The 20,030-nt window shown below is 50.9% G+C and overlaps 1 protein-coding gene across 1 annotated transcript; it reads right to left on the bottom strand.

The window, feature by feature from the left end:
• Positions 1-2,237: 2,237 nt before the first annotated feature.
• SPATA5L1 (spermatogenesis associated 5 like 1) lies at positions 2,238-19,788 on the bottom strand. Its single transcript, XM_038767509.1, is given in 9 exon segments — positions 2,238-2,577; positions 5,447-5,572; positions 7,514-7,648; positions 8,675-8,902; positions 10,608-10,817; positions 11,671-11,829; positions 13,568-13,753; positions 18,687-19,431; positions 19,433-19,788. Coding segments are annotated over 9 exon segments (2,316 nt in total). The 3' UTR covers positions 2,238-2,406.
• Between the last annotated feature and the right edge of the window lie 242 nt (positions 19,789-20,030).

Below are 20,030 nucleotides of genomic sequence, written 5' to 3'. Positions count from 1 at the left end.
CCTCTCCATCCAAACTACCACATTAGTACAAGCGCTTATTTAAGCCCGCCTAGATTACTGTATCAGCCTCCTTGCTGACCTCCCTGCCTCCTGTCTCTCCCCACGCTAGTCCATACTCCATTCTGTTCCCCGAATCATTTTCCTTCAAAAACGTTCAGATCTTGTTTCCCCACTCAAGAAACTCTAGTGGCTGCCCATCTACCTCTGCAACAAACAAGAACTCATCACTGGTTTTAAAGCACTTAATCGCCTCGCCCCCTCCTACCTCACCTTGCTACTCTCCTCCAACCCAACTTGTAAATTTGTTCCTCTGGAGCTAACCTTCTCAATGTACCTCGATCTCATTTCTCTCGCTGCCAACCTTTCACCCACAACCTATCTCTGGCCTGGAACCTCCCTTCCTCCTTTCAGACAGATAATTGCTCTCCCCCACTTCAAAGCTTTATTGAAAGCCCATCTCCTCCAGGAAGCCTTCCCTGACTGAGCCCTCTTCTTCCACTCCCTTCTGTGCCACTCATACTTCCTCCTTCACTCATCCTATCTCCCTTCCCCATGGCACATATGTACATATCTGTAATTTATTTATCTATATTAATGTCTGTTTCCCTCTATAGACCGTAAGCTCGTTTGTAGGCAGGGAATATGTTTGATGGTATATCTCCCAAACATTTAGCACAGTGCTTTGCACATAGTAAGCACTCAAATACGGTTAATAATAATAAAACACTCTGCTGTATGACCTTGGGCAAGTCACTTCACTTTGGCTCGGTTACCTCATCTGTAAAATGGAGATGAAGATTGTGAGCTAAGGTGGGACAGGGACTGTGTCCGATCTGATTAGCTTGTACCTACCCCAGCGTTTAGTACAGTACCTGGTATATAGTAAGTGGCTATCAACTTTCATATCAAGCAAGAACTCCTATTGGCTTCAAAGCTCTCCATCACCTCGCCCCCTCCTTCCTCACCTCCCTTCTCTCCTTCCACATACCAGCCCGTACACTCCACTCCTCTGGTGCCATTTACCTTCTCACTGTGTCTCGTTCTCCTGTCCCGCCGTTGACCCCTGGCCCACGTCCTACCTCTGGCCTGGAATGCCCTCCCTCCTCAAATCTGCCAAACTAGCACACTTCCCTCTTTCAAAGCCCCACTGAAAGCTCACCTCCTCCAGGAGGCCTTCCTGGACTAAGCCCCCCTTTTCCTCTGCCTCCCGGCCCCCACAGCACTTGTGTATATATGTATATATTTATAATTCTATTTATTAATGTGTATATATCTATAATTTTATTTATTTATATTGATGCTATAGATGTCTGTCTCCCCCCTTCTAGACTGTGAGCACATTGTGGGTAGGGATTGTCTGTTGCTGAATTGTACTTTCCAAGCTCTTTGTACAGTGCTCTGCACACAGTAAGCACTCAATAAATACAATTGAATGAATGAAAATGCTTAATACCATAAAAAAACCCCAAAAACCCTCAACCAGTAGAGGTGGCTGACACTGGGGACTTGGGCCCAAACATGTGCTGGGTGGAATTACTTTCCCATGCCTGTTGCATGGACCCCTCCCAAAAGCAGCAGTGTGGCCCTCTGGATAGCACCCCATAAGGCCCCAGGTTCTCATTCCGACTCTGCCACTTGTTTGCCTGACCTGGGATACCTTGTTTGTATGACCTGGGATAGGTCACTTCATTGGGCCCTAGTCACCTCATCTGGAAAATGGAGATTAGAACTGTGAGCCCCATGTGGGACATGGACCGTATCCAACCTGATTAGTTTGTGTCTACCCCAGTGCTTAGAACAATGCACTTGACATGTAGTAAAGTGATTAACAAACACCATAAAATACCAAAAAGACTTCTGAGTGCTTGGGAGAGTCTTTAACTTTGATTCTGTGCACTGTGTATTTGTCCCTGGCCCTTGATGCTGTTTTAATGTTTGCCTCCTTGTTCCCGGGAGCACTCCCTTGGGAGGAGGTCTCTGTCCAAGTCCCACCTATGTCCTCTTGCCCAGGGCTTAGAATAGAGCCCTGCACACAGTAAGCCAATCAATCGTATTTATTGAGTGCTTACTGTGTGCAGGGCTCTATTCTAAGCGCTTAGGAGAGTTCAATGAAACAATAAAACAGACACATTCCCTGACCATTACCTTAACAAATACCATTATTATTATTATTACTGCTATCTGAATGGTGGCTGAGAATTCTGGCTCCTCAAATGAAGACAGACATGTTTCGGTCAAACGATAATTAAATGTCCTTTATAAAGAATCAGGCAAACATTGCCGTATCCCAGATACAAGAACGTGTGGACAGTGCCCCAGAACATTGGGGTCATCGCCTGGACACATAAGCCAACCGCCCAAATGTGAGCTCGCAGTCCACAGGACCAAACATTGGACGGGCGGTCTTTACAGCTTCTCTAAATCAGAGAATAATTCTTGCTTTCTAAATAAGCCTTCATAAAAATCCAAGTCTTTCTGGTGTATCGATGGTCGCACAGTCATTAAGGATCTCACGAAGTGCTCCTGTTTCACAGGGGTGGCTTCCAGACCATTCTCCTGCAGAGCCAGTAAGGCGGCCTTAAAGGGAATCGAGCAAAGCTGTTAGTTTGATGGAACAGGTGGGGAGAGGGTGTCGTCTACTGTAGTTCAAACTTCGCATCTCCTCCTGCCTTCAGGACATCTCCATCTGGATGTCTGCCCGCCACCTAAATCTCAACATGTCCAAGACTGAACTCCTTGTCTTCCCTCCCAAACCCTGCCCTCTCCCTGACCTTCCCATCACTGTTGACAGCACTACCATCCTTCCTGTCTCACAGGCCCGCAACCTTGGTGTCATCCTCGACTCCGCTCTCTCGTTCACCCCTCACATCCAAGCCGTCACCAAAACCTGCCGGTCTCAGCTCTGCAACATTGCCAAGATCCACCCTTTCGTCTCCATCCAAACCGCTACCCTGCTCGTTCAAGCTCTCATCCTATCCCGTCTGGACTATTGTATCAGCCTCCTCTCCGATCTCCCGTCCTCTTGTCTCTCCCCACTTCAATCCATACTTCATGCTGCTGCCCAGATTGTCTTTGTCCAGAAACGCTCTGGGCATGTTACTCCCCTCCTCAAAAATCTCCAGTGGCTACCAATCAATTTGCGCATCAGGCAGAAACTCCTCACCCTCTGCTTCAAGGCTATCACCTCGCCCCCTCCTACCTCACCTCCCTTCTCTCCTTCTACAGCCCAGCCTGCACCCTCCACTCCTCTGCCGCTAATCTCCTCACCGTGCCTCGTTATCGCCTGTCCCGTCGTCGACCCCGGCCCACGTCATCAATCAATCAATCAATCAATCGTATTTATTGAGCCCTTACTTTGTGCAGAGCACTGTACTAAGCGCTTGGGAAGTACAAGTTGGCAACATATAGAGACAGTCCCTAGCCAACAGTGGGCTTACAGTCTAAAAGGGGGAGACAGAGAACAAAACCAACATACTAACAAAATAAAATAAATAGAATAGATATGTACAAGTAAAATAGAGTAATAAATATGTACAAACATATATACATATATACAGGTGCTGTGGGGAAGGGAAGGAGGTAAGATGGGGGGGATGGAGAGGGGGATGAGGGGGAGAGGAAGGAAGGGGCTCAGTCTGGGAAGGCCTCCTCGAGGAGGTGAGCTCTCAGTAAGGCCTCGAAGGGAGGAAGAGAACTAGCTTGGCGGATGGGCAGAGGGAGGGCATTCCAGGCCCCGGGGATGACGTGGGCCGGGGGTCGATGGCGGGACAGGCGAGAACGAGGTACGGTGAGGAGATTAGCGGCAGAGGAGCGGAGGGTGCGGGGTGGGCTGTAGAAGGAGAGAAGAGAGGTGAGGTAGGAGGGGGCGAGGTGATGGAGAACCTTGAAGCCCAGGGCGAGGAGTTTCTGCCTGATGCACAGATTGATTGGTAGCCACTGGAGATTTTTGAGGAGGGGAGTAACATGCCCAGAGCATTTCTGGACAAAGACAATCTGGACAGCAGCATGAAGTATGGACTGAAGTGGGGAGAGACACGAGGATGGGAGATCAGAGAGAAGGCTGATGCAGTAGTCCAGACGGGATACGATGAGAGCTTGAACGAGCAGGGTAGCGGTATGGATAGAGAGGAAATCCATCCTCCTGGCCTGGAATGCCCTCCCTCCCCACATCCGCCAAGCTAGCACTCTTCCTCCCTTCAAGGCCCTATTGAGAGCTCACCTCCTCCAGGAGGCCTTCCCAGACTGAGCCCCCTCCTTCCTCTCCCCCTTATCCCCCTTTCCATCCCCCCGTCTTACCTCCCTCCCTTCCCCACAGCACCTGTATATATGTATATGTTTGTACATATTTATTCCTCTATTTATTTATTTTACTTCTACATATCTATTCTATTTATTTTATTTTGTTAATATGTTTGGTTTTGTTCTCTGTCTCCCCCTTCTAGACTGCGAGCCCACTGTTGGGTAGGGCCTGTCTCTATATGTTGCCAACTTGTCCTTCCCAAGTGCTTAGCACAGTGCTCTGCACACAGTAAGCGCTCAATAAATACAATTGATTGATTGATTGATTGATTCTTTCTACCCCACTTTCAGGATCAAGTCTATGGGAACAGCTCCAAGTGAGAGGCTATGGAAAAATAAGCCTTGGGAGGTGGTAAGGAAATGTGTCTTTTTACTCTCCCAAGCGCATAGTACAGTGCTTTTCATATACTAAGTGTTCAATAAATATGATTGAATGAATGAATGAATGTCATCTTCCTGCCAATTTACCATTGAATCAGTGGTTACTACTGGTGCACCCCCCATGAGAGAGACACCCCAAGGATCTCTCGCCTCGGAAACACGCGTGCTAAGCTATTAATTGATGCTATTTATTGAGTGCTTACTATATGCAAACCACTGTACTGAGCACTTGGGAGAATCCAAGACAACCAAATTAGCAGGCATGTTCCCTGCCCAAAAGGAGCTTACAGTCTAGAATGACAGGATTCTCCTCCAAATATCCTTCAGGCTTCCTGAGCCCTGGAAACTTGAACCAAAATAACCAAAACCTAAAATGAATTCTCTGGTCTGTTGGGTTGGCTAGGGCAGGGGGTGATGCCGTCAGGGAGGGGCAACAGAAAGGGCGAGGCTGAGTTTGTGGGGTGGGAAACTGCCTTCCCCCTAAACCACACTGGTTCACCTGGGATGGCTGCCTGCAGGAAATGGGGGGGGTGTAGATGGAATCCAGGGACAGTTGATGTCCAGACTGAAGACTTCCGGTCTCCTGGGACATCCGAACAGAGCCAGGCCAGAATACCGAGCTCTGTCTCAATCCTTTCCCTGTCTGCCCCTCTCCCGCTGGCACCTCCTCCAATGAAGTTCACAGTATTTCACAGTACTGTGAAATTCACAGTATTTCCTGAGCACTCTAAGCCCTGCACTAACTGACCCCATAGTGGAAACTCACTTCTCGGCACAGGTTACTGAGGTCGGCTCCAGAGAACAGGTGGGTCTGCGCTGCCAAACTTTCCAAGGACACGTCCACCCCCAGTGGGGTTTTCTCAGTGCAGATTTTCAGAATCGAAAGCCTTCCCTAGGAAAGAGCAATTGGTGAAAGACCTACATCCGCCGACATGCCATCCTGCTATGGGAAGCAGCATGGTCTAGTGGACAGAGCCCGGGCCTGGGAGTCGGGAGGACCTGGGTTCTAATCCCAGCTCCCATTTGTCTCCTGGGTGACCTCGGCCAAGTCACTTGACTTCTCCCTCAGCTGGAAAATTGGAATTAAAACTGTGAGCCCCATGTGGGACAGGGACTGTGTTCAACCTGATTAGCTTTTTTCTACTCCAGCACTTAGTACGGTAATGGACACATAGTAAGCACTTAATAAATATCATCGTTATTATTATCATTATCCACTTCCTGAAATACCTCGCCCCATCGTATGGCTTTCAGACCTACTGAGACCAAGCACTCTTCAAGCCATTAACCAGGGTCAACAGGTTTTGAGCCCCTACTGTGTCACCCACCATCCCACTGAGTCATTTAAAATCCATGAAGTAATCCACTTTGGCTCATATACAAATGGAACTTTTGACATAAGCAAAATGGGATCATGTCTGAATCTTAAGAAAAAAATGACAATGCTCAAAATTGGACAAGATGAACAAAGACCAGGTCCTTAGGAGAAAAAGCACTGCTAAGCAGCAAGGGGAAAAGTGTGGCCTAGAGGAAAGAGCACAGACCTGGGAGTAAGAGGCCCTGGGTTTCAATCCCAGCTCCACCACCTGCCTGCTGCGTGACCTTTGGCAAGTTCATTAAGCAACTGTACTTACTAAGCACTTAATGAGTGCAGAGCACTGTACTAACTGCTTGGGAGAGTACAATAAAACACAGCTGTTAGTCACATTCCCTTAATTTCTCTGTGCCTCAGATTCCTCACCTGGAAAGTGGGGATTAAATTCCTGTTCTCCCTCCAATTTAGACTGAGATCAGAATGGCACAGGGTCTGTGTCCAACTTGATTTTCTTGTATCTACCCCAGGGTTTAGGTACGGTGCTTGGCACATAGTAAGGGCTTAATAAATACCATCATCATGATTACTTTAAAGTCTATGAAGGATCTTTTGCTTTTAGCAAAAACAATTTACCACTCCATATGACACTCAGCAACAGAAAAGCAAAATCAAAACCAAACTTTCAATCACTGAAGAAATTCAAAGACTGAGTTCATGATGTTCAGAATGACTTTCCAAAGCAAAGAAAGATGACTTTCAATGGACGGAAAACGGCTTTCCTGGGGCTCTGAAGACAGAGAAAAAGAGGAGACACCAAGATCTGGGGAGAACAGAGCCAGGGGAATGACTCTCCCTACTTGCTCTAGGCAAACAATCAATCAGTAGTATTTACTGATCGCTTACTGTGTGCAGAGCACTGTGCTAAGAGCTTGGGAGAGGACAGTGCAATAGAGCTGGGAGATGTGACCCCCTGCCCACAAGGAGCTCACAGGTCTGAGGCTACAGTCAGCAGGCGTCTTTGGTTAGAAACAATCCTCCCAGACTCTCCCAGGGTGGCGGTTCATTGCCCAATAAAGGCCAGACAATGGCAGGGAACGGGTGTACCAACTCTGTTGTGTTGTATTCTCCCAAACATCCAATACAGTGCTCTGCACCAAGGAAGCACTCAATAAATACCACCAGTTGACTGTATGCAGCTAAGAGTTTTAGGTTTTTTTATGGTATCTGTTAAGCGCTTACTATGTGCCAGGTGCCATTTTAAGCACTGGGGTAGATCCCAGGTAATCAGGCTGGATACAGCCCACGTCCCACATGGGGCTCACGGTCTTAATCCCCGTTTAACAAATGAGGGACCTGAGGCCCAGGGAAGCGAAGTGGCCCATTCCAGGTCACCCAGCAGACAAGTAGTGGAGCCGGGACAAGAACTCAGGTCCTTCTGGGACCCAATCCTCCCAAGTGACTCCCGGCCCGGACTCCACTCGATTCATTCTCCGCCAGGGTCCGGTAGACCGTCATTACCTGCTCGTCAGGTGGTGGGACGTAAATCACCTTGTCCAGTCTTCCGGGTCGCAGCAGGGCATCGTCCAGCGCACTGGGCCTATTAGTGGCAGCTATCACCATGACGCTCTGATTCAACGCTTCCTGGAACTCGAGCTGGAAAATACAGATACGGAGTCCCTTAGGGTGCGGTGGGCGGCTGGGGGGGCCCTTAGTCAACCAATTTGCTTTTTCAGACTCAATGAGAGGAAATAAAACCAACATCAGCCGTTACAGGCTGGCTTTGGCTGCGATGAAGCGCTGAGTAGAGAGCAGATACGTCACCTGGTGAGAAACCAAAGGGAGTCCTCTTCCCTGACAGGGCCTTTCTGAGTACCAGACACCAGTCAGCTCAGGATGGTCCTAGGGCAGTCCCAGCACAGAGACCTCCGGGGTCCACTAATATCTTCAGGAAAGTTGGGGAGCATCTCCACCCGACTAGCTGTCTAAAATCTGACCTAATGGCAGCTACTGACCGAAAGTTCTTGAGCCCAGGCTACAGCTCCATGGCCCCCACTGGTTCTCTGGGATCTAGATAATGCAGGCACATAGACCCTGCCTTTGCACTTCCTTCTGCAGGAGGATACACTTTTTTTAAATGATATTTGTTAAGCGCTTACTATGTGCCAGGCACTGTACTAAGTGCTGAGGTTCATATAAGTTAATCGGGTTGGACACAGTTCAGGTCATACGTGGAGGCTCACAGTATTAACCCCCATGGTACCGATGAGGGAACTGAGGCCCATAGAAGTGAAGTGACTTGTCCAAGGTCCCACAGCAGACAAGGGGCAGAGCTGGGATGAAAATCCAGGTCGATCTGACCCCCAGGAACCAAATCCTGGAGACGGCATCTTCACCCTCGAGGCCACATGGCTCCTTCTTATGAAATCCAACCCCACTGCCCACTTCCATTTCAGATATAGCCGTGGGGGCAAAAGGGAAGATACTCACTTTCTCTTTGCACATGAACAACTCACTGACTTACCTACCCCAGTGCTTAGAACTGTGTTTGGCACAGTGAGCGCTTAAATTACCAAATAAACAACAACAACCAAAAAACTTAGTTGGCAAAGCAGACGAAGAAAATGCCGTTTCACCTGGGGAAGATATTAAGGTGAAGAGCTGTGTTTTACCCTCACAAACCTTTTGCTCACTTTTCCTCAGCTCCCGATAGTTGTCTTGGAGTTCTGCTTTGCTTCCTCGTCTCTCTGTCATCTTGAGCCCGACGCCGTCCAATTCAGTGAGGAGCACAGAGAGAACCCTCTCCTGGACGCCTTGACTGGCTGAACCAATTGAACGCGAGCCCAAGATCGAATCGATCTCATCCAGGAAGACGATGGCGGGCGTATTTGCTCGGGCTTGTTGGAAAACCTTTGGTAAAGAAAACAGAGCCCAGAAATGCTAACTGGAATACACTGGATGTGCTGGACTAAGGGGTCTTAAGTAAATGCTCCCGAGTGGGCAAATCAATCAATCATCTTTACTCAGCAATTATTGTGTGCCTAAGCGCTTGGGAGAGCATAATATCACAGAGTTAGTTGGTAAGGCACATTCCCTGCCCACAGCAAGCTTAAAGTCTAGAGGGAGAGACAGACTAAAAAATAAATTACAGATATGTATGCAAGTGTTATGGGGCCGAGGAAGGGGTGAATAAAAGGTGAAAATCCTAGTGTAAGGGCAATGCAGAAGGGCGTGGAAGAAGAGGAAATCAGGGCTTAGTTGGGGAAGGCCTCTTGGAGATGTGCTTTCAATAACGTTTGAAGATTGGGAAGCTGACGGTCTGCCAAAACTGAAGAGGGAGGGAGTTCCAGGCCAGAGGCAGGATGTGGACTAGGGGTCGGTGGCGAGAGATGAGATCGAGGTAGAGTAAACGGGTTGGCATTAGAGGATTAAAGTAAGTGGGCTGGGTTGTACTATGAAATCATGGAGGTAAGGTTGGGGGGGACAGGGCCAGGTGATTGAGTGCTTTAAAGCCGATGGTAAGTAGTTTCTGTTTGGAGCGGAGGTGGACAGGCAACCACTAGAGGTTCATGAGGTGTGGGGAAACACAGACTGAACAGTTCTGTAGAAAAACGATCCGGGGAACAGAGTGAAGGATAATAATAATAATAATGGCATTTATTAAGCGCTTACTATGTGCAAAGCACTGTTCTAAGCGCTGAATAATAATGGCATTTATTAAGTGCTTACTACGTGCAAAGCACTGTTCTAAGCGCTGGGGAGGTTACAAGGTGATCAGGTTGTCCCATGGGGGGCTCACAGTCTTAATCCCCACTTTACAGATGAGATAACAGGCCCAGAGAAGTTAAGTGACTTGCCCAAAGTCACACAGCTGACAATTGGCAGAGCTGGGATTTGAACCCCTGACCTCTGACTCCAAAGCTCGGGCTCCTTCCACTGAGCCACGCTCAATGTGGGCAGCCACGCTTAATGTGGGCAGCCATGCTCAATGTGGGCTGGAGTGGAGAGAGACAGGAGGCAGGGAGGTCAGTGAGGAGGCTGATGCGGTAATCAAGGAGGGATAGGATGAATGCTTGGACTAATATGGTAGCAGTTTGGACAGAGGGAAAGAGCAAATTTTAGCGATGCTGTGAAGGTTGAACCAACAGGCATTTGTGACAGATATCTGGGATGAACGAGATGAGTCGAGGATAACGTCAAGGTTACGGGCTTGTGAGACAGGGAGGATGGTGGTTCTATATACAGTGATGGGAAAGTTAGGGAAAGCACAGAGTTTGGGTGAGAAGATAAGGAGTTTCTGTTTCGGACATGTTAAGTTTAAGGTGTTGGCCGACCATCCAAGAAGAAATGTCTTGAAGGGAGGAGGAAATGGGAGACAGCAGAGAGGAAGAGAGATCAGGGCTGGAGATGTAGCTTTGGGGATCATCCCCATAGACATGGTAGTTGAAGTCATGGGCACAAATGAGTTCTCCATGGGAGTGGGTAGAACAGAAGGGGACCCAGGACTGAGCCTTGAGGGATTCCCACAGTTCAAGAGTGGGAGGCAGGAGGGACAGGCGAAAGAGATGGAGACCGAGCAGCCAGAGAGTTGGGAGGAGACCCGGGAGCCACGAACCTGAGCCAAGGCCTTTTCAGAGTCTCCGACGAACGGGGAAAAGAGGTCGGCGCCGCTCACAGTGACGAAAGAGCAGTGGCAGCTGGTGGCTGCTGCCTTGACCAGAGTGGTCTTGGCACAGCCAGGAGGCCCAAAAAGGAGGACGCCCCTGGGCCGGGCCAGCCCCATCCGTACAAATTCCTCAGGGAACTTCATGGGCCACTCAACGCTCTGCAAGGCAGACAGAGTGATCACTCACGCATTCCTGCTCCACATTCTGGAAGGTGTCCACTGCCTGACTATGGATGGTTTGTACCCAGGGTGGGGGATGGGGAGAAGGGGTGACTGAGGGTGCCCGAGTTGGGAAGCCTCAGCCCTGACAACTGTGGGGCCACAGGGATCACCTTAGGGGTGTCAAGCTCTGGTCCATCCTGTGACTTTTTTTATGGTATCTGTTAAGCACTTATTATGCATCAGGCACTGTACTAAGCGCTGGGGTAGATACGAGCTAATCAGGATAGAGACAGTCCCTGTCCCACATGGAGCTCATGGTCTTAATCCCCATTTTACAGATGAGGTCACTGAGGCAGAGAGAAGGTTAAGTGACTTACTTGAGGTGAAAGCGCTCAGGCACACGCCATGCCCCACTGACCCCCGCAGTCGGAAGGGTGGAAATCCCCATTTCCCTGGACTACCTGTTCGGGGAGTTAACACAGGACCAAGAGCTCTTGCCCCAGTATGGCACCGGGGCTGAAAAAGCTGCCAACCTTCCCTGCAGCTGAGCTGGGTCATCAAGAATTGACTACACTGAAAGATAAAATTAAAGGACCTTCAAAGCACAAGGGCTCAAAGGATGAACCCAGGCACCAGAGTCAGTCGGGCAGACAGGAGAAGTTTCAAAGATGCAAACTCTTTCTGGGTACTTAGACGGGATGAGTGGGGAAAGATGCCTGAGACCTCGTCTTAAAGTCCCCCACAAGACCCCAACCCCCTCTAGAAGTAGGCAACATTCCCATTCAGGAACTGAGGGCGTGAACAACCGAAGAGTAAATTCCCCTACAGTGGATGGATTGTGCATTTTTACCTGTTTCAGTTTGAGTTTCACATCTTCAAGGCCACCGATCTGGTCCCAGTGAACAGGTTTAAAGTCGACCAGCCCCATGGCGCTGCGGAAGGAAGACGGCTGAACCCTTTTAAAAGCCTCAAGAAAGTCAGCCATGTTGACCTTGGGATCAGCGGAACTCTGAAGAGTAGCACATAAGAAAGCAAAGGTACACCTTGAGCTTGATTGCATTTCCCCTCCATGGTTCTTTTAAAAAGGAGTGTTCAAGGGAATCCTTCCTGAAACTTCCTAGGCACAAAACAATTCAGGTAATAATGTTAACAATAACTGTGGTATGTGTTAAGCGCTACATGCCAAGCAATGTACTAAGCGCTGGGGTAGAAACAAGACAACCAGGTCCCATGTGGGGCTCCCAGTCTAGTAGGAGGGAGAACAGGGAGCGAATCCTCATTGTGCCGAAAAGGGAACCGAGACACATAAAAGTGAAGTGACCCGCCCAAGATCACATAGCAGACAAGTGGTAGAGCTGGGATCACTCCCTTGACATCTGGGCCCACGTCCTTTCTATTAGGTCATGCTGCTTCTCTGGTCAAATCCTCTAAGATCAGAGGAAATGCTTGTTGTAGGCACGGAATGTCTGTTGCATTTCTTTGCTGTCCTGTCCCCAGTGCTTAGTACAGTGCTCTGCACACTGCAAGAGTGCAATAAATACAGATGACTGACGCTGGTTTTTGTAAACAGCAGGGGCCAGCCATTCTGCCTGTTTCTGGCTGCTCTGGGGTCAGGGTCAGGGCATCTTGGTGACTCTGGATGGGTTGAAGGGCAGCCCGCTCAGGGGGAGGGACCGGGAGAAGAGCTTCTCTGGGACAGGCTGGCCTGGAGCAGGGAAGCGGACAGGAAATGGCGAGATCCTGGGAGCGGAACTCTCGACTCGTCATCTCCCGGGGCCAGTCTGCAGTCTCAGCTTCCAGTGCAGCAGGGCCTGGGTTCTAATCCCGGCCCTGGCACTCCCTCGCTGTGTGACCGTGGGCAAGTCACTTCATGTCTCTGGGTGTCAGTTTCCTCGTCTGTAAAACGGGTCTCCCGTACCTGATTGCTCCCCTATGTGAGCCCCACGTGGTGCAGGGACTGTGTCTTAGCTTGCATCGATCCCAGCACTTAGTACAGTGTTTGGCACGTGATAAGCACTGGAGAAATACCACAATTATTATCAACTGTGTTTCAAACCAGAGCCAGGCAATGGTTTAAAATACAACCCCGAAGCCCATCGCTTGCCCATTCAGGGGTACATGAGGCCAACGGGAAGTTGGCAATCAATCGGCTTTCCAACAATTGTAGATGGGAATGTAAAATCCCAGTTTTAAAGACAACTTCTCTGAACATCATAAAAAAGGTATGTCAACAGGTTGACTTATTCCACAGCTCCCTCCGATATTGCTTGCCACCACCAAGAGATCACTTAATACCACTCCAGGTGGTGCTCTCTAATCGGCATATCTATCCCAGCGCTTAGTACTGCGCCTTGTACATAGTAAGTGCTTAACAAATACCGCAATTACTACCTGGGTTCTCAACCCGGCTCCTCCACTTGTCTCCTGTGGGACCTTGGACAAGTCACTTTGCTTCTCTGGGCCTCAGTTACCTCATCTGTAGAATGGGGATTAAGACTGTGAGCACCATGTGGGACACTGTGTCCAACCTGATTATCTTGTATCTACCCCAGCGCTTACTACAGCAACTGATACATAAAAAGCGTTTAACAAGTACCATGAAACAATAAGACAAAAAACCTCCACCTTCTCTCAGGATGGGAGAGTGAGGGGAATGGCTGGAAATGTAAAACTTGCAATCAAAATGCCAAAGCTTTTAATTCAGATGAACACCAAAACCAGTTCCCTAGTTCAGTAGGATTGCTTACCCTGCCTCGGTGAAGAATTGCCCACAGGGCAGCCTCGCGGCACAGGGATGTAAGATCAGCTCCGACGTAGCCGGTGGTGATTTCTGCTAAATGGACTAAATCCACATCCTTGAAGAGGGGCATCCTCGCTGTCACCACTTCCAGAATGGACTTTCTTTGCGTGAGGGTTGGTGTTCCAATGATAATCTAAAAGGAAAAAAGATGAAGAGTTGAAGCCTCTGGATCACCTCTGAATTTACATCTTTCCTACCTCTAAGGTGGCTTTTGCGGTGCCTGGGTGAATTGGTGCTTTGGGAAAACAATTTCACTCAACAGTGTGTCTAGTTAAGCCCATGAAATGAAAATTTAACACTCTATGAAAACGTGCTCTGGAGGAGACGTGGGGTGGACTCTCCAGGTGTGCAGAAGTTATTCCAAGTAGTAAAAAGCTGTGCAGTTGGTGATACGGTGCTGGGAGAATTGACCACTCTGACTGGTCAAGCAATTGCAGGTAGAGTTTTTTTTCTATGGTGCTTGTTAAAGGCATAACTATGTGCCCGGCACTGCACTAAGCACTAGGGTTAGCTTACAAGCTAATCAGGTTGGACACAGTCCCTGTCCCACATAGAGCTCACAATCTGAATCTCCATTTTACATATGAAGTAACTGAGCTCCAGAGAAGTGAAGTGACTTGTCCAAGGCCACACACAGCAGACATAATAATAATAATAATGGCATTTATTAAGCGCTTACTATGTGCAAAGCACTGTTCTAAGCACAGGGGAGGTTACAAGGTGATCAAGTTGTCCCTCGGGGGGCTCACAGTCTTAATCAGCATTTTACAGATGAGGTAACTGAGGCACAGAGAAGTTAAGTGACTTGCCCAAAGTCACACAGCTCACAACTGGGGGAGCCGGGGTTTGAACCCATGGCCTCTGATTCCAAAGCCCATGCTCTTTCCACTGAACCATGCTGCTTCTCGACATGTGGCGGAGCCAGGAATAGAACCCATTTCCTTGTGATTCCCTGGCCTGTGCTCGATCCATTAAGCCACACGCCTTCATTTTAAACAAGGGCAATGAAATTCCCCTGCCTGGAATTTCTACCAAATCATATCCCTCCACTTCTTCAAAGACTTCAGAAAACCCAGCATCTTCAGGACACATTTCCTGACTACCACTGTCCTAGTCATGTCACCCCCAAAGCCACCCTGCGCATTTATGCCCTTCCCATCACTGTAAACCACCACTAAGCTCCCTGTCAAACAATCCCATAATCTTGGCATTATCCTCAATTTATTTCTTTCATTTAACCCACCTACTCCGTCTGTCACCAAATACCATGGGATCTACCTTCACAATCTCTCTAGAGACCCCCCTTCCTCTCCAACATAATGACAATAGTAATAATAATAACAGTAATTGTGGTATTTGTTTAGCACTTACTATGTGCAAGGCAGCGTACTGAGCGCTGGGATAGATATGAGGTAACCGGGTTGGACACACTCCACGTCCCACATAGGGCTCATAGTCGCAATCCCCATTTTACAGATGAAGTCACTGGGGCACAGAGAAGTGAAGTGACTTGCCCAAGATCCCACAGCAGATGAGTGGCGGAGCCAGGATTAGAACCCAAGTCCTCCTGACTCCCAGGCCCATTCTGCTTCTCCAAGCTTCTACCACGCTGATCCAAGCACTGATCCTATTCTGCCTTGGCTACCGCTTCAGTCTCCTTGCTGACCTCCCTGCCTTTTGTCTCTCCCACTCCAGTCCACACTTCATTCGGCTGCCCGGATCATTTTCTACAAAACCATTCGGTCTACATCTCCCCACTCCTCAAAAGCCTCCAGTGGTTGCCCATCCATCTCTGCTTCAAAACAGAAACTCCTCATCATCAGCTTTAAGGCACTCAATCAGCTTGCCCACTCCTGCATCACCTCACTGATCCGCAACTTCAGCCCGGCCTGCACAATTTGCTCCTCTAACACTAACCTACTCAATGTAACTTGATCTTGTATCTCACCGCTAACCCCTTGCCTACCTCGTTCCACTGCCCTGGAACTGCCTCCTCCTTTCTATCTGACAGATCATCATTCTCCCTAGTAAAATTCATCCTCTAGACTGGAAGCTCATTGTGGGCAGGCAATGAGGCCCACCTACTCTGTTATACAGTCCTCTCCCAGGCACTTAGTACAGTGCTAAGCACTTACTGCTTAGTGCTCAACAAAGCTCAAGAAATTTGATCAATTAACTGACTGATCTCCTCCAAGAGGCCTTCCCTGACTAAGCCCTCATTTCCCCGATTCCCTCTCCCTTTGGTGTCACCTATGGGCTTGTCTTTGTACCCCTTAAGCACTTGGATATTCATCCCACCTTCAGTCCCACAGCACTTTTGACATATCCTTAGAGTCTGGCCTTCCCCTATCTGGAGTTTATTTTAATGTCTGTGTCCTTATAAACTCCTCCAGGACATGGATTGTTTCAACCGTTTTACTGTATCCTCCCAAGTGCTTAGCACAGTGCTCTGCACACAATAAAGCCCTCAAAAAACACCGCTGATTGATTTGATTTATACTCCCCACTGATTTTCCAATAGCGGAAAATTGTATCTATACTTTTTTCCCTGCTGGCGGAGTAAGGTCCTGGAAAGCAGGGGGTAGGCCTTTTATTTTTACTCTCCCAACTCCCGCCTGGTGCTTTCCACAGGGTAGGTGCCCAATACTAATGAACGAGGAGGGGTTAAGAGGCAACGTGGTACAGATAGCACGGGTCTGGGCGTTGGCGGGGTCGGACTCTAATCCGGCTCTGCCACTTGCCTTCTGTGTGACCTTGGGAAAGCCACTTAACTTCTCTGGGCCTCAGTTACCTCATCAGTAAAATGGGGATGAAGACTATGAGTCCCATATGGGACAACCTGATTACCTTGTCTCTACCCCAGCACTTAAAACAGTGCTTGCCAAGTAGTAAGTGCTTAATACCATCGTTATTATTATTACTTCATACAGTGCCTGGCACACAGTAAAGCGCTTAACAATTACCCTAGTCAAGGGGACTGTCCTCCCTAGTACAGTTCGAGGCTCAAAGTAAGTGCTTAACAAATATCGCAAAAAGTCACAACTTCTCCGTGCCTTAGTCCCCACATTCATTCATTCCATCGTATTTATTGAGACTTACTGTGTGCAGAGCACTGTACTGGGGATTATGACTATGAGTCCCATGTGGGACAGGGACTGTGTCCAACCTGATTAATCTGTATCTACCCCAGTGCTTAGTACAGTGCCTGGCACATAGTAAGCACTGTAAGCATAGTAAGTCCTCTAAGGGGGCAGTCCTCCCTACCCAAGGCCCTCCCTACTTGGACAGGGTTTGTGTCCAACCTGATGATCTTGTATCCACCCCCCAGCGCTTAGTACAGTGCCTGGCACTTAGTAAGCGCTTAACAAATACTGTAAGTCACAACCTCTCTGTGCCCGTCTCCTCACCTGCAAAATGGGGATGAAGATTATGAACAACGTCCACCCTGATTGGTTTGCATTCCCCCTGCTCCCCACTCTTAAAACAGTAGCTGGCACAGAGTAAGTGCTGAACTACTACCACAGCTCATTGTGGGCAGAGAATGCATCTGTTTATTGTTGTACCTCCCTTTCCCATGCGGTTGGCTCAATAAATACGACTGAATGAAATGAATGCTCTGCACAGGGTGGGCGCCCCACAAGCGCAACAGAAGGAATGCAAGAAGGAATGAGAAGCAGCATGGTGTAATGGCTAGAGCCTGGGAGTCATTCAATCGTATTTACTGAGTGTTTACTTTGTGCAGAGCACTGTACTAAATCATGAGGTCACGGGTTCTAATACCAGCTTTGCCACTTGTCTGCTGTGTGACCTTGGGTAAGTCACTTTGCTTCTCTGGGCCTCAGTTCTCTCATCTGTAAAATGGGGATTGCCCCCCTTTTCCCCAGCCCTTCTGGCATCCCCTCGACTCGCTCCCTTTGCTCTTCCGGAGGCGATGGCTGAGCAGTGGGAAAGGGCAGTGTGGCCAAATGGCTAATCTCCTCACTGTACCTTGTTCTCGCCTGTCACACAGTCGACCGCTGGCCCATATCCTACCTCTGGCCTGGAATGCCCTCCCTCCTCCTTAAATCCGCCAAACAATCACACTTCCCCGCTCTACAAAGCCCTACTAAAGGTTCACCTCTCCAAGAGGCCTTCCCAGACTAAGCCCCCCTTTCCTCAGCTCCTCCTCCCCTCTGCGTCACCCCGACTCCCTCCCGCTGCTCTACCCCCTTCTCCCCACTTCACAGCACTTATGCATATGTCTATAATTCTATTTCTATTGATACCTGTTTACTTGTTTTGTGGTGTATACATCCATAATTCTGTTTATTTCTACCGTTGTCTATTTGTTTTGATGTCCGTCTTCCCCCTTTCTAGACTGTGAGCTGGGCGTAGGCAGAGACTGTATCACTTTATTGCTGAACTGCACTGTCCAAACACTCAGTACAGTGCTCTGCACACAGAAGCAGTGCAGCTTAGTAGAAAGGGCTTGAGAGTAGGAGGTCATGGGTTCTAATGCCGGCTCCGCCATTTGTCTGCTGTGTGATCTTGGGCAAGTCATTTAACTTCTCTGTGCCTCGGTTACCTCACCTGTAAAATGGGGATTAAGACGGTGAGCCCCACGTGGGACAACCTGATAACCTTGTATCTATCCCAGCGCATAGAACAGTGCTCGGCACACAGTAAGCGCTACATAAATACTATCATCTTTATTATTATTAATCAAGCACTTACTATGTGCAAAGCACAGTTCTAAGCGCTGGGGGGATACAAGGTGATCAGTTTGTCCCACGGGAGGCTCATGGCCTTAGTCCCCGTTTTACAGATGAGGGAACTGAGGCTCAGAGAAATTAAGTGGCTTGCTCAATGTCACACAGCAGACATGAGCCGGGGCCGGGATTCAAACCCACGACCTGACTCCAAAGCCCGGGCTCTTTCCACTGAGCCACGCTGCTTGACTGTGAGCCCCTTGTGAACCAGGAACCGGGTCCACCCCGGCGCTTAGTCCGGTGGCGGGCACATAGTAAGCGCTTCTTCGTAAATACAACTACGACGATGATAGTGATGAGGAGGAGGAGGAAACCGACCTCTCGGTCCAGCCGGCCGGGCCTCCTGAGCGCGGGGTCGAGCGCGTGGGGCCTGTTGGTGGCGGCCACGACGACGGGCGGGCCGGGGTGGTCCAGCAGGGCGAGGAGCTGGGCCACGGCGCGGGCCTCGGCGGGCGGAGCGGGCCCGTCCCTCCGCGGGGCCAGCGCGTCCAGCTCGTCCAGGAAGAGCAGGGCCGGGCCGCGGCGGGCCAGCTCCCGGGCGCGCCCGAACAGCCGCCGCAAGTTGTCCTCCGTCTCCCCGGGCCGGGCGCCGTGCAGATCGGGCCCGCCGGCCGCCACCAGCCGGGCCCCCGCCGCCCGCGCCGCCGCCCGCACCAGCCGGGTCTTGCCCACGCCGGGGGGCCCGCACAGCAGCAGCCCGCGGGGCACCGACAGGCCCAGGGTGGCCACGGTCAACGGGAGGACTAGGGGCAGGTGGAGCAGCTCCCGCAGGGCCGCCGCCTCGGCCGCCAGCCCACCCGGCTCTGTCGCCTCAGGCCCCGTCGCCTCAGGCCCCGACGCCTCAGGCCACGTCGCCTCAAGCCCCGTCGCCTCAGGGGCCCGCTCTTCCGGAGGCGCCACGAGGACGCGCGTAGCGGCGGTGACGAGCCCGGCGGGCCCCGGCTCCGCGGCGAGGACGAGCACGCCGCGCAGCGGGCCCGCGCCCGCCGGGGACGCGCCCACCACGTGACCCGGCGCCACCGGCCGGCGCCTCAGCAGCTCGCGCGCCGCTTCGGCCGCCCCCCCGCGCGCCCGGCTCCCGCAGCAGCGGCCGCACCGTGAGGCGCCGCAGCGGTGGGCAGGGCTCCAGGCGGAGGCCGGCCGGGGTCGGGCCCCGCGGCCAGGCCGCCGCCCCGGGGACGGCGCAGCAGCTCGGGTCGGCCTGCACGAAGCCGTCCGCCCCGTCCCGGCGGGGCCAGGCCGTGCAGAGGCAGGAGGCGCCGCCGGGCACGGTCACCCGCACGGCCGAGCCCGGCAGGGCGCCCAGGGCGCGGAGGGCTGCGGGCCCCAGGCGGCAGCGCTGGGTGCCGCGGTCCCTCGGCTCGGGCGGGAGCAGCCGCACGGACACTCCGCCCGCGGTACCCTCCGACGCCGGGGCCATGGCGCCGGAACTAGCGAAGGCGCAGGCGCGGGCGCCGCCGAATCGGAAACCGCCCGGTTGCTACGAGACGGCGCAGGCGCGTCGGCCCCGCCCGGCCTGGGCGACTGTCGTCAATCAGTCAGTCAGTCGGTCAGTCCGTCCGTCCGTCAGTCCGTCCGGCCGTCCGTGAGCCGTATTCATTCAGTCGTATTTATGGAGCGCTTACTGTGTGCAGAGCCCTGGACTAAGCGCTTGGGAAGTAC

The sequence above is a fragment of the Tachyglossus aculeatus genome, chromosome 26, assembly GCF_015852505.1.
Source record: "Tachyglossus aculeatus isolate mTacAcu1 chromosome 26, mTacAcu1.pri, whole genome shotgun sequence".
NCBI classification, from domain to species: Eukaryota; Metazoa; Chordata; class Mammalia; order Monotremata; family Tachyglossidae; genus Tachyglossus; species Tachyglossus aculeatus.
The sequence above is the reverse complement of the archived record's forward strand: the minus strand, read 5'-3'. Positions and strand labels throughout refer to the sequence as shown.